Genomic DNA, 13,265 nt, shown 5'->3' on the forward strand with positions numbered 1-13,265 from the left:
CAAGTCGAGATATTTTTAACTCTGTTTAAAAAAAATGGATTCACGAGTCAGTTTGTCACGAGTCACGAGTCGTTTTTTTAATTCTCTGTTGATTTTCTTATTAGGGTTCATTATCCTCTTCGTTTCTTTTCTTTAAATTCTTGACAATTATGGGTTTTTCGTTGATTGGCTAGAGATGTTTCTTTTTACCACCAATGCCGATTTTTATTGTTAGACGAGACGAATCAAGGCCGAGTATTTTCAAACGAGTCAGAACGAGTCGAGCAAGTCCAACATTTTTTAGATCGCCACAATCCAGATTGGATTAACCTAATTAAACCGGGTTATTATAATAAAAAATATCCTCCATTTGTTATTTTAACTTCAATACATACATTTTTTCAACTGTGATCTTGTGAGCCATGTGATCCGAAATATAATCTTGGTCACATTTGTCATAACGTTAAATTTATTATGATCACACTCATTCATTATATTCATACCTTATATATCTCACTAATCATTTGATAAAAATATTAAAAATTTAATGTTATGACCAATGTATCCAAGATTATATTTCGGGTCATATGGGTCATAGGATCACAGATGGAGAATGATATATCTTGAAGTCAAAATAGCAAATAGAGAGTATTTTTTATATAATACCCATTTAAACCGAATCTTTTAACACCCCTATAGATTTTTCATCCAATCAATTAAACGATTATATATATATATATATATTGCCGAAACCGAAACAATATTTTATTATAAACTAGGGGAGGGGACAAACATAAACGACGAGGGGACGAACATAGAACAAAGACAGATCACAGAAGGCATAACCAAAGCAAAGTGGTTAAAATATTATTATTGGAGGGACTGCAGGAGCTATAGCTAGCAGAGGCGGGTGCAGAAGCAGCGGCGGCGGAAACCGACGCAGTGGCCGCCGGAGAAGCCCTCGGTGCGGCAGACCATGGCGCAGTTGTGGTTACTCACGCACGTCCTGTGGAAGTGGTGGCTCTTCGACTGGCACATCCTCCCCTCCCCCCTCTCTCCTTCTGCACGTATATACACATATATTATATTATATATATACACGCGCGCGTGGAAAATATCTTAGAAATAAACAATGGTCGTGCTTTTTAGACGATTAAAGATGGATTAAAACCTCCATTAATTCAAGAATCAGACCAAACTCCTTTTTTTTTTCTGTCTATGCATAGGAAAAAGATGATTGAAGGGTAAGGGGAAAAACACTATAATCTTACATATGTAAGATTCTTATAGTTAGTTTTTTCGAGTTTGGTTGGTTATTCATTATTTATTCGTATATTTTAAAGCATTATGTATAATCATGGTGTTATTTTCTGTATATATATATGAATCCGATAACTTACGAGATGCGAAGACGACGAGAAGAAACAAGAAGACAAGGAAGAACTTCTTCTCCATGTTTTCCTTTTGGATTGAATGTATTACAAATTCTCTCTCTTTTTTTGTTTTGGTGTTATGTCTGAAACCAAGTGATGTAGCGGAGGATTCTCATATTATCGCCCCCCCCCTATTTATAGTAATAGAACTTAGTCGCCCCCTCAAGGACCTATGAAATTTCTTACAATATTTATGTTTTATTTCATTATATTTTTACATTTGTATGATTATAATATCTTATTTTAAATCAGAATAAACAATACTGAAGATTCTCGTCATGGGAAGATGTGTAAGAGTTTGGTTGCATGATGCATCTTTATTATATACATATATATATATATAATTGGCTTCCTTGGATATATACACGATTCCATTGTGTGTTTGTCTTTTTGTTGCGGTCTTTCGAGGGGAGGTTTAACTTTAAACCCTAACTCTGATAAGAAGGTAGGTCACGTAATTGTCATTGGTTATTATATTTACATATATCATATATTGCATATCTACAAACACATTATCATATACTTTTACATTTATTGTTTTATTATCTATTTGAAACCATGCATAATTATCAGGGACAATATTCTAAAAAAAACATAAAATTTTACAGGTCTTCATAATCGTATAAATAGATTTTTTTTATACCAAAATACATAAATTTTGCACATATTGACATAAACACGCATCCGTTGTGAGATATTTGCAAATTTTAAGTAATTTATGACAATATTTACAAATTTTATGTGTTTTTGCAAAATTTTCAAAGTTCATATATTTATATTGCAATTTTTGAAAGTTCAAATTTTTTTTGAGATAATTGTCCATAATTCTTATGATTTTGTCTATCATTAAGTTTTTTTTTTAATCGGATATCCTAGATCAAGGCTCAAACTAATCCAGGACCAGGAACCAATCAAGTGATTTAGAATATACGTTCCTTCCCCAAATTTGAGGTTCGAACTTGGGATGAGATAAACGTTTTGTACCTCCATTTCACCGGTTGAACTACCCAAATTTGGATATGTATCATTAAATTTTGTATTTTTTTTATAATCCAAAAGTTAGCCGGATTTTTATTCCGATTATATCTCCTAGAAGATCGGAGAAATCCAAATGAATGTCTCTCTCGAAATAAGGATCCGAACATGGGTTGAGAAAGAACTTTACTTACTTCCTTACCGGTTGAGTCACCCAATTTTAAATTAAGTTTTGTATTCTTATTTATTTGTCTATCAAAAAATAGATATACGATACTTTAATAAAAAAATAAATTATAATATATATTATGGTAGAAAAATATTTAATGTATTCAATGTTTTCATTGCATTATATATATATATATATATATATATATTAGAAGATTTTAAAAAATGTATTATGTGTTTAAAGACGACTTAGTTTTCTCTCCATCGTTATATCAAATTTAAATATTTAGTATATGGTTTTTCTTATAAAAAAAATGTACGCTTAATAGAGCAACCGTGTGAAAACCAAGAACCATGGTCGGTCGGTGGAAACAAAGGTAGGTTAAAACACAAACTTCATGTCACAAATTTCTTGTCAACACATGGACATGCACATGATGATGTGTGCAATGCATGGGGGGATGTGGTTCACTGCCCATATGCAGTCACGTGACCATCAAGTGGGATTATATTTAAATCCTTACACTACTGTTAGGTTATTTAAAGGCATTTTACAAGTTAAATCATCATATTTGGATCTGTCTCCATCCATATATGAATTTAAACCATATTTTATATAGTTTTTATTGATTAATAATACGTATAACTTTTTTGTAATATTCTTTAAAATATTTTTATTTTTATATTTAGTATTCAATTTAAACTTATATAGATCATAAAAACATGATTTAAATTTTAGATATATAATTTGAATATTCAAAAAGTTATACAGTTTTCCGACTGTTTTTTTGGTTTTTATTTTATTTTGTAGATATGAAAGTTTGCGAATTGGAAAAATGTAACGATTGATCTTTAATTTAATCGTGGTACATGATAGGAAAAAAAATACAAACGTCGCATCGTTGGGGTTAGACAACAGGTTATAGGCCTTTCCTAATTTTGGACCAAACCCAAAATAAACCGGGCTTGATTATAAGTAGGGCCTACCCATTCTGAAACGACGCCGTATCGATGATAAACCCCGAAATTCAAAGAAAAAGAAAAAAAATACAGACGATATTATCCTAAACTAAAAAAAAAAACTTATCATTGGCCATTTTGGACGACAGGGAGACAAGGCGCGTAGCAACACACGTGCAGAGTTGGTATTTTTCTTATAACCGAGCGTTATAATATATCTTATTTCAATAAAATTGATTTAAAACTTACATATAATTTTTAAAATTAAAATTAAATAGCATATGAATAAAAACAAATCACCCAACAGTTGATGATCCTAAAATTACCCTTAAAATTCTGAATTCAATTTTACTTGTAGAAATATATATAATTTCTGGACCAAAATGATCATATACAAAGACTGATCTCTGATCTGGATTAGTCGGGTCGAAGGTAGGAATAACTATACTGTTTATATAAAAAAAAAAGTGGAATCGAGAAAAAAATCCGAATCCGAAATCTCAAATATACTCTACACGTGTATGGGCAACCGCTTAACCAGCATGCATGGTTATGGGTCAAGGCTCTTATTATTATTGAAAATAAAAGCTTATTATAACTCCATGGCTATGTTATGTGCATATATATATATATATATATTAGTATAGACCATGTTATGTTATTTCGTGAATAACCTAATTGGTCCAACGTAACTTGCCGTGCCCAATTTCAGTCCATAATTGCTAACTTTACATATCCATATCATCTTATATTCATGTATATATAACGAGTACAATTATATTTTATTTTCCGTAAGAGTGTATATATATAGAGAGAGAGAAACGGAGTGTCCAATTTTATATTGGATTTTTAATTACTTCAGTTCAAAACAAATTACATTGAATTCGTAATTTATATTGAATTTTTAAATGTTTTCATTTTTTTTATTCACATCAATTAGTATTCGATTTCGAAACATCCTAGCCATACAATATTTACATCAAATTTAATTCTACACAACTATATATTATTCGATTCTATCGACTAAATAATTAGTTTATTATATACATACATACATATATATATATATATATATGAGCTTCGTCACCGTTGGATTCCAAGCTGGTTATCGGAATTTGAGTAATCCCTTCACGTACTCCATACGCACTCTCTCTCTCCGCGCGTATATATATATATCCATACACACATACACACACGCTTTCAGTGTAAGTATATGTGTGTTTGGATCTTACGATTTATCCCACGCAATTCAGCTTTTTCCGCTTTTTCTCAGATCCCCATGAACGACGCTTGAAGATGGTGGTTTCTTCTGCTGCGGAACTTTGATTTCTACGGGGGGGGGGGGATCATGTTCGTATATACGTATATATAAGTACATAGATACATATACACATACTCGTCCACGTATTGATTCGGAGTCTGGGGGAGTAGAGATGGAGAAGTACGAGGTTGTGAAGGATTTGGGAGCTGGGAATTTCGGTGTCGCCCGGCTTATGCGACACAAGGAGACGAAGCAGCTCGTTGCGATGAAATACATAGAGAGAGGTCGTAAGGTTGAGTTATCTTTCTTTCGCTTTCATTGATTCCGCCACTTATTTTCCTGCTTCCGCTCGGTTCCTGAGAAAATTCTGTTTGTTTCATCATCTGGGTTCCTCTGAATTGTATGAGCAGCGTTTCGTTTTCTACTTTGGCTCGAGGTTGTGAATTCTGATCAAATAATTGCTTGAGTGCATCTGATGGGTAGGAAAATGAGCAGATTTGCAGAAATAAGAGTAAGATTTGAACCCCAGAAGATAGTACTGGAGTGTTCAAAGAACAAGGATGTGAAGAACAATGATGATAAATGCTTTGGATCTAAATTGAAATTCTATTTATGAGATCTCATGGTTGGTGTATTGGGCATGGAATGCAGATAGATGAGAATGTGGCAAGGGAGATTATTAATCACCGGTCACTAAGGCACCCTAATATCATCCGGTTCAAGGAGGCAAGTCTTTAAAATGCCCTTTTCATAAACTAGCTCCTGAAGAGACGTTCATATGCCATTACAATTTCTGTAAATTTCTCTTGCAGGTGGTGCTGACTCCAACTCATCTGGCAATTGTGATGGAATACGCTGCCGGAGGAGAACTCTTTGATCGAATCTGTAGTGCCGGTAGATTCAGTGAACCCGAGGTGATGTTTTTTCTGCCGGGTATTGGTCATTTCACTGTTTGGATTCTCCTCGATCTTTTGGTGTATTTGAGTTTCTTGTTTCTGTCTGTTCCAGGCTAGGTACTTCTTCCAGCAGCTGATTTGCGGTGTTGACTACTGCCACTCAATGGTATGTATATATATATATATATACACACACTAAACATCAAATTTTATACAGCCAGTAATCCATAAAGCTGAAAGCTTTATGCTTCCATTTGTGTAATCTCCTTTTCTCGTGCGTCCTCTTACATTTGCAGCAAATATGCCATAGAGATCTGAAGCTTGAGAACACACTGCTTGATGGAAGCCCTGCTCCCCTTTTGAAAATCTGTGATTTCGGATACTCTAAGGTCTGTATGCTTTGTTTGAGAACACTCAATTGTCTCCATCCGGTACTATTTTTGGAGAATCTTGAAAATACTGCATCGTTTTTCTCAAGGTTATGGAAAAAAGATTACGCAAAAGGGCTTCAAACAGAACCGGGCATGATTCCAGAATCTAGTGATTGGATCAATTCCATGATTTTTGAGATCATTGAAGTCTTTTGGATTTATTCATTCCATGTTCTAAATCTGTATTTTCACTCCTGTTTTAATTTTCCCTCTTGTGTAGTCATCTCTGCTACATTCTAGACCCAAATCAACGGTTGGAACTCCTGCATATATAGCACCTGAAGTTCTTTCTCGGAAGGAATATGATGGCAAGGTAGATTAGTCATGTTTCTTTTTGTAGATATATAAAATTTGTAGTTAAATGTACAATCTGGTTGCAAGAGTAAGCTTAGTATCTTCATGGAGAGTAGTAGCTAAAGATAGGAAAACAGTATATATATATTTCGCAAAGATCCTCCTAAAACTTTAGTATATACACGGTAGAAATTTTTTTTGAACTTTTCCGGGCACTCATTTGCGGGATTTTGTAGTTGGCGGATGTGTGGTCTTGCGGAGTGACACTTTATGTGATGCTGGTGGGAGCGTATCCGTTTGAGGATCCGAAAGATTCACGGAATTTCAGGAAAACAATCCAGGTAATATAACTCCGAGACTCTTACTGCATTTCTCGCAATTCCCCATATCGTTTCCTTCATTAGAGCTAACGTCCAAACGATTTTCTGCAGCGAATAATGGCTGTACAGTACAAGATTCCGGATTACGTCCATGTTTCTCAGGATTGCAGACACCTTCTCTCTCGCATATTCGTTGCTAACCCGCTCAAGGTATTATTACTTTCTACAGTTGTAACAGTGAAACCTTCCAAGTTTTTTTTCAATGAAACTACAAGCTAAAATTCGGGTTTTCCCCGCACAGGTTAACTTGTTGTAAATCTGATTGCCCTCTTCTTCGGATCTGTAAACTAATATGCAGAGAATCACGCTTAAAGAAATCAAGAACCACCCTTGGTACTTGAAGAACTTGCCGAGGGAGCTGACAGAGTCGGCTCAAGCAGCTTATTACAGGAGGGATAATTCGAGCTACTCTCTTCAGAGCATAGAGGACATAATGAAGATCGTCGGAGAAGCGAGAAATCCAGCTCCGACGGGCTTTGGCTCGGGATCCGAGGAGGAAGACGAGGAGGAGGCCGAGGTGGAAGAAGAGGAAGAAGATGAATACGGAAAGCATGTCAAGGAGGCACAGTCTTTCCAGGAAACTCACAAAGCGTAAGCAGAATCGTTTCATCTCTGTAACTTTTATTACACAATTGAATCCCACGTTTTTCTTGTGATTTTGTTGTTGGACTTCTGTCTCTGAAAGAAAATAGTTAAATTAATGCTTTCACGTTTTGTAACTAACAAACTTGCGTCTCCCTTGGTATTTACACTTGGGCATGGATCGGGTACAAAAAATTCAGATTCGTATTCTCGATATCAAAACTAGGAATATTCGGGGATCTGAAATTCGTATTTACAAATATATAAGTTTAAAATAATGGGTTTGAGTATCCGAAAAAATTTGGAGATCTGAAAATTTTCACAACCAAAAAAGATGTTGAATATATATATATATATATATATCATATATATTATATATTATAAGAAACTTTCAGATAGTAAACAATGGTACGATTTCATTACACAAAAAGGCACAAACCTCAATAAGCTTTTACACAGTCCGAGTTCCCACAACGTTGAAACAGATACACTCATCTCGTGTATAACATGGCATAACATTTCGGCTGCTGCAAAAAGCTATACTACTAAACCCACACACAGACGATGTTCTTCTCCATATCTTTCTGTCCTGTAGATTACAAACCCCAAAAAAAACGTAAAGAATATGTATGTATATATATATATATATATGTGTGACTTTGGTTGTTCATGGCAAGTCAGTCACTGAAGTCTAAGCTTCCGCTGCGTGAGCTGCTGAAGGAAAGGCCTCTCATATGGCCGGAAATGGCAGAGCCGTCAGTTTTCTTCTCCTTGAAGAACCTCTCCCTCTCCATGTGCTTCGCTGGCGGAGGCGGAATACCGACAGGAGGAGATTGTGAATTTCTGTCAAGTCTTGTCTCCGAAGGTATAGGCCGTATAAGTGGACGGTTGAGTCTTTCACCTGGAATGGATGATCCGAGAAATCCCGGGGGAGGTCGTTCTCCCGAGAATGGCTCTTCTTCGTCTTCAGGCTTTGCTCGGGCTTTTCCTTTCCGCAGTCTGTCGAGTTTTGCATTGGCATTTACGGGTTTAGTAGCAGAAAAATAGACTTTAACATCATTTGGATGCAATCAATGTATCTAATGAGATATATTTAATCCTAGTAGCAAGACATCGAAATCTTCATAATTTAGCCACTTTCCATATCAAGGAGTTCAAAGCAGTGACTGTAAAAGAGTGACAAACCTTCTGAATAACTGCTCAGGCTCCTCCTCCTCTTCTTCATCATCATCCTCATGGTTAAGAAGATTTGAATTGGATATAGAGCTGCTTGACTCAGAATGGAGATGATTTGCAGTAGTAGAAGCACTCAGCTCATGTTTCTGATGATTCCCATTTGAAGTAGAACGACCTGGCCCGGAATGGGGATGATATCCATTGGATGTAGAGCTGCCCGACTCCATGATCCTGCCCGATAGCATGTCATCGTGTCTAGTGAGAATTCTTTGCAGCTGCTCATTCAATTCAATTGCTTGAGAAACGATCCTTTCATCCCTGCAGCAGAAGATGAGTGAGAACTAAACCGGCTATCTAGAAAATACCTGAGTTATATGGAATTATATGCTACGGACAAAGGCATAGGAATAGTGAGATAATGCATTTCAGAAGATTGCCTAACAGGCAGAAGCATAATTCTTATAATATCCTCTTACTAAAAGAGCAACTTGCCTTGATGTCATCACGAGATGCATAACGCGTTCCTTCTGAAATGAACATTGCTCCACAAGGTCAAGAGTAAACTCATCTTTCGCTACCTGGATGGCAAGATACAAGTAATCAGAAAAAAGATGCTACCGAAACAGGCCAGCTTATTTATACAACGGATTGATATTCGTGGGTAATATAAGGCTTTCCAATCACACAATCAACAGATGACATGTCAAACATGAATCATCTGTCAAGCACAGTCAACAAGCATACCTCGGGATTTTGAGAATCGATTGTGTCAAGAACTTCCTTCAGAACTTCTAGTGCACTACTAGCTTTTTGTAAGATGCTGTATGCAACAGAAAGCAGAATACACCAAGCGAAGTTTTAGAAAAAGCAACAAGAACTGGCTAGGGAAAAGGCAGTGTACCTGGAAGGAGATGCAGGCTCAGGTTCTCGCTGGTGAGCAGTCCCCTCTTTCCTAGCAGATGCAAGTTGTTCATTAAGCGTATTTCTGGGGGCTGCTTGTGTAGAGCCAGGGTTAGGGTTTGGTGTAGCATGAGTTCTCCGAGGAAACTTAACTCCTGCATGCTGGAGGCAACATAAGATGCTGTCTCATCAGCTGATATGCCAAAAAAGACATACTCAACCAACCAGAATCTCACAAACAGGCTAGTTTGACTGATAAAATTTCTATCAAGCAGTACTACAGAAGTGATGTAATAGAAATGAACTGCTGCCATAAAAAACTACGCTCAGATTCTAAGTGAAATATAATCGAAGATGCAATAACAAGTAGCAAAGTTATGTAGCTAATTATCAGTGAAATCACAGAGAAAGATATCCCCAGCATAGTCTGCAACCTGAGGAAATCTCTCATCTGATCAGTCTCATCTAGTGAAAGTGTATAGCATTGCATAATGAGAAAGGGCAAAGAAGCTGAGTATATTGGTATCTACTCACCACTAAATCGTAATATGCTGAATAATACTGAGGGAACTTCCCCGAAGCACCGCCAAGGGAGGTTTGTGTAGCATCAAGAAGGAGAAAGATCCTCTCTCTTACAGGCAATTCTGACTACAGTAGGATTTCAAAATGCCACCAAACAATAAGCAAACTAGATAAGCTGTAAAGTTCTCAACTTTTTCGAAAATAATCTCCAGAAATAGATGTACATACTTTTTTCTTCACAATCTTCACAAGTATAGGGAGAACCCCCACTTCTATAACCTGTTTATGAATATTCTCCCCAATATTATTCATCAACATCTCCAGTAGCTGCAATACCAAATGACGAGGACAATGACAATTCAAATGGGTTACCACACCATTCAAAGATAACAGCAACTCCAACAAGGCGGTTAAAAAAGCATCCCAAATGATACAGTAGCAGCTCCATTGTTATCTGCTGATAAAGCATGACATTAAATTAAAGATAGATCTAAACCATGAACATACCATGACAGCATACAATTGAGTATTTGGGTTCTTGCTTCCCAACCGTTTCTTGATAGCCTTGATAACATCTTTAGCTTGCCTGCTCAAAAAAGGAATTATGTCAGAAGAGCAATCCAAACGTGTTGACAGCCTGATGCAAAAAATATCAGGACTTCAAGTTCCACCCTAATTCATAATAGCCAACGGACAACTTTTAATAAAAAGGAATGAAAACCAGAGGCAAGAGGACAAAATCGTTTTTTGTAAGAGAAAGAAGACATATAAATTGAAGCTTAAGCTTCATATGGCAGCTAAAATGGGAGTTTCACATCCAACGAAGTCCACTAGGAGTGCATCTCCTGTACCAAATAATAAAATGATGATCGAAAATACCTTTCATCCCGAGCAACTAGTTCACAGATTTCAATATTTTTTGCCCAGTCGACATCAGCAAGCTTCTCGTTGGTTGCAGAAATAACAAGCTCTGCTGCCATTTTTTGCTTATCTCTGGAAGCCACAGACAATTAGCAACTAAATCTTCTTACAATGACCATCCGAAACACATTTTGATTGATTTCTTAGAAGATATTCGATTCATATAACTGCAAGTTAAGCAAAGAGCATGTGGATGTTGAGGGTTGATAAACAAGTAAAAAATCAGAAAAGGGCAAGGTGCTTAAGTTGTAAAGACACTCACTGGAAAAGTCATCAATCTGAAGATTCAAAGCACAAAATTCAACCATCTTCTTCCAACATTTATATTTTCCATGTGCTAAAATCATCCCTCAGTTAAATCATCTCTAATTTACACGGTCACCAAAAGATAGACATGTAAGTTTAGCAATTCAAAGACCATAAACTCTCTGCTCCTAATTAACATTTTGGTAAGGAACAATTAGACTAATTAAATATGTTACTTGAGTTGAAAGTTAAATAAGTGATTCAATGAATTGCAAAAAACCACCTGAAACTACTTCAAAGAAAGGAAATGACAACAAAAAGTTTAAAGGATCTGGCCATAAGATAGGAAATGCTAAATCTCTATATCGAAGAGTTTTTTTTCTTTTTCTCTTTTCCAAATTCAAAACTACCCTGTTTTGAAGAAAAAAATTCAAAAGAAAAACGAAGCCATGCAGATTTGCTACTCCTAATAGAATTCCAATAACTAAAAAAGTAGGGGCTATTAGCCTACTACAGGAATGTGAATGGTAAAATTACGAGACAAGTAACAACATCGAGAAGAGAAGCAACCTACATTACTGAATGAAGGAAAGCCATGCTCTATGGTTTTGCTTGTAAGAAATAGCTTCGAACATGCGACAGCTTCTAATCTGCAAGCAATGAAAATATGTCCCATATGGAGCATGAAAGAAACAAACTAAACATAAGTGGCCTGAAAATATCTAAAAAAATCAAGCAGCAGCGCAATAAGAAAGTAACAGAACCATAGAAATCTGAACTTCCCAAATGAATTCTACAATCTATTCATCAAGCAAAGAACATATTTCTCTAAGAAAGAAATAACAGATCATGACAAAGACTAAAAGATCCTCATGTTTATGTTATTAGAAACATCTTTGACCACCAATTTCATTCATAAGACCCAGAGATGAACTTTTAAGAGAAAATTTGAAACTATCAATTGTGTCTGAGCACTTGTGCGATGAAATGGGGAGCAAAACATCAAGGCTTCAACTTATACTTTCCCAAGCAAGAACTACTTCAGGAAAAAGGCCATGGAACCAGACTCAAATGTCAGGACGCACAATGATACAGCAAAACATGAAGTGCGTACGGGAAAAAGCTGACGTTTTTCCCTTCTAGTTTCTCTGAATCACAGAAAAGGAACCATTGAACCGCTCAGAGTCAATAGCCAAAACGAACATGCCCAAAATCTCAGTATTCTTCCCGATCTCTACAACGCATGGGAAAGACCCAAATCGATGGCGAGAAAAAGTTCGAGTGAAACAAGGAACTGATCGCGACGAAAAATAGATAAAAGGGATAAATTTTAACAGCTTGAAACAGAAAAATCTAAATCCAACTAGTGAAAAGAATCTGAACCAAATATAGATCTCTATAGGATCGGGAACAATAAGCCAACAAATTTTGAGTGAACGACACCAAGGGTGAAGCAAAATTGTACCTGCGAAAACGGATAGAGCAACGGAGACAACAACGAGGAAGCCAACGAAGAGCCGATAAACCCTAACCAGATTCAGCATTTCACTGAAACCAGAGAGCAGATGAAGAAAAAGGAGGAGGAGGAGAACAGAAAAGCAAAAGCTAAACTCAGAGAGAGAGAGAGAGAGAGAGAGAGAGAGAGAGAGAGAGAGAGAGGTTTTTGCGCCTCTCCTCTTCACCTGTTAACTTAATGAATAGATTAATTAAATTAACCTGATTATGTTAATCAGGGATTAAATAAGGATTAGTTTAAAATTAAAAGATAAAAAAGAAAAAAAAAAATCAAAGCTGCAAGAGCAGCAGAGCACCGGCATGAGGTCTTTGTTGGTTTGGTCCAAGTGAAATGGCGGGGAGAGATTATAGCGTCACGCGCTTGTCTCCTTTTAACCAACGACTGACAGCCCATATCTTTGCCACGTGTACTTTCCTCTCCCCCCGGTAAAATCTCGGGGATATTTCAAATTCATCCCGATATTTCAGTGATCATTGACTTTCGCCCCGTTTACTTTTTTGTATGTGTTTCGTAAATACCCCAATAGTTTCGAGATTTTTTCGTTTGGGTGTATATATTCGAAATATGTCAAATAGGTCTTAACTATCGAAATTGACCCATTGAAACCCCAGTTTCCGTAATTTAA

At 36.3% G+C, this 13,265-nt stretch overlaps 3 protein-coding genes across 4 annotated transcripts; 1 reads left to right on the forward strand and 2 right to left on the reverse strand.

Annotated features, from left to right (window-relative positions):
* Positions 1 to 720: 720 nt before the first annotated feature.
* LOC104818404 (defensin-like protein 6) lies at positions 721 to 1,515 on the reverse strand. The gene is made up of 2 exons (XM_019203085.1): positions 1,380 to 1,515; positions 721 to 1,040 (listed from the first exon to the last, which is right to left on the reverse strand). Exons 1-2 carry the CDS (start codon positions 1,432 to 1,434, stop codon positions 877 to 879), a joined length of 219 nt encoding a protein of 72 aa, XP_019058630.1. The 5' UTR covers positions 1,435 to 1,515; the 3' UTR covers positions 721 to 876.
* Positions 1,516 to 4,586: 3,071 nt separating this feature from the next.
* LOC104818405 (serine/threonine-protein kinase SRK2G-like) lies at positions 4,587 to 7,524 on the forward strand. The gene is made up of 10 exons (XM_010547984.1): positions 4,587 to 4,647; positions 4,789 to 5,068; positions 5,428 to 5,502; positions 5,589 to 5,690; positions 5,785 to 5,838; positions 5,969 to 6,061; positions 6,324 to 6,416; positions 6,634 to 6,738; positions 6,829 to 6,927; positions 7,076 to 7,524. Exons 2-10 carry the CDS (start codon positions 4,949 to 4,951, stop codon positions 7,370 to 7,372), a joined length of 1,038 nt encoding a protein of 345 aa, XP_010546286.1. The 5' UTR covers positions 4,587 to 4,647; positions 4,789 to 4,948; the 3' UTR covers positions 7,373 to 7,524.
* A 231-nt stretch (positions 7,525 to 7,755) lies between these two features.
* LOC104818406 (target of Myb protein 1-like) lies at positions 7,756 to 12,766 on the reverse strand. 2 transcript variants are annotated; one of them, XM_010547985.2, is made up of 11 exons: positions 12,590 to 12,766; positions 11,699 to 11,774; positions 10,837 to 10,950; positions 10,465 to 10,543; positions 10,186 to 10,284; positions 9,970 to 10,083; positions 9,437 to 9,597; positions 9,280 to 9,355; positions 9,028 to 9,113; positions 8,545 to 8,853; positions 7,756 to 8,358 (listed from the first exon to the last, which is right to left on the reverse strand). In XM_010547985.2, exons 2-11 carry the CDS (start codon positions 11,719 to 11,721, stop codon positions 8,037 to 8,039), a joined length of 1,383 nt encoding a protein of 460 aa, XP_010546287.1. In that variant the 5' UTR covers positions 11,722 to 11,774; positions 12,590 to 12,766; the 3' UTR covers positions 7,756 to 8,036. The 2 variants fall into 2 exon arrangements, with proteins under 2 accessions (XP_010546287.1, XP_010546288.1); XM_010547986.2 differs by lacking the exon at positions 11,699 to 11,774 and having other exon boundaries at positions 8,037 to 8,358.
* Between the last annotated feature and the right edge of the window lie 499 nt (positions 12,767 to 13,265).

The sequence above is a fragment of the Tarenaya hassleriana genome, unplaced genomic scaffold (genome assembly GCF_000463585.1).
Source record: "Tarenaya hassleriana unplaced genomic scaffold, ASM46358v1 Cleome29, whole genome shotgun sequence".
NCBI classification, from domain to species: Eukaryota; Viridiplantae; Streptophyta; class Magnoliopsida; order Brassicales; family Cleomaceae; genus Tarenaya; species Tarenaya hassleriana.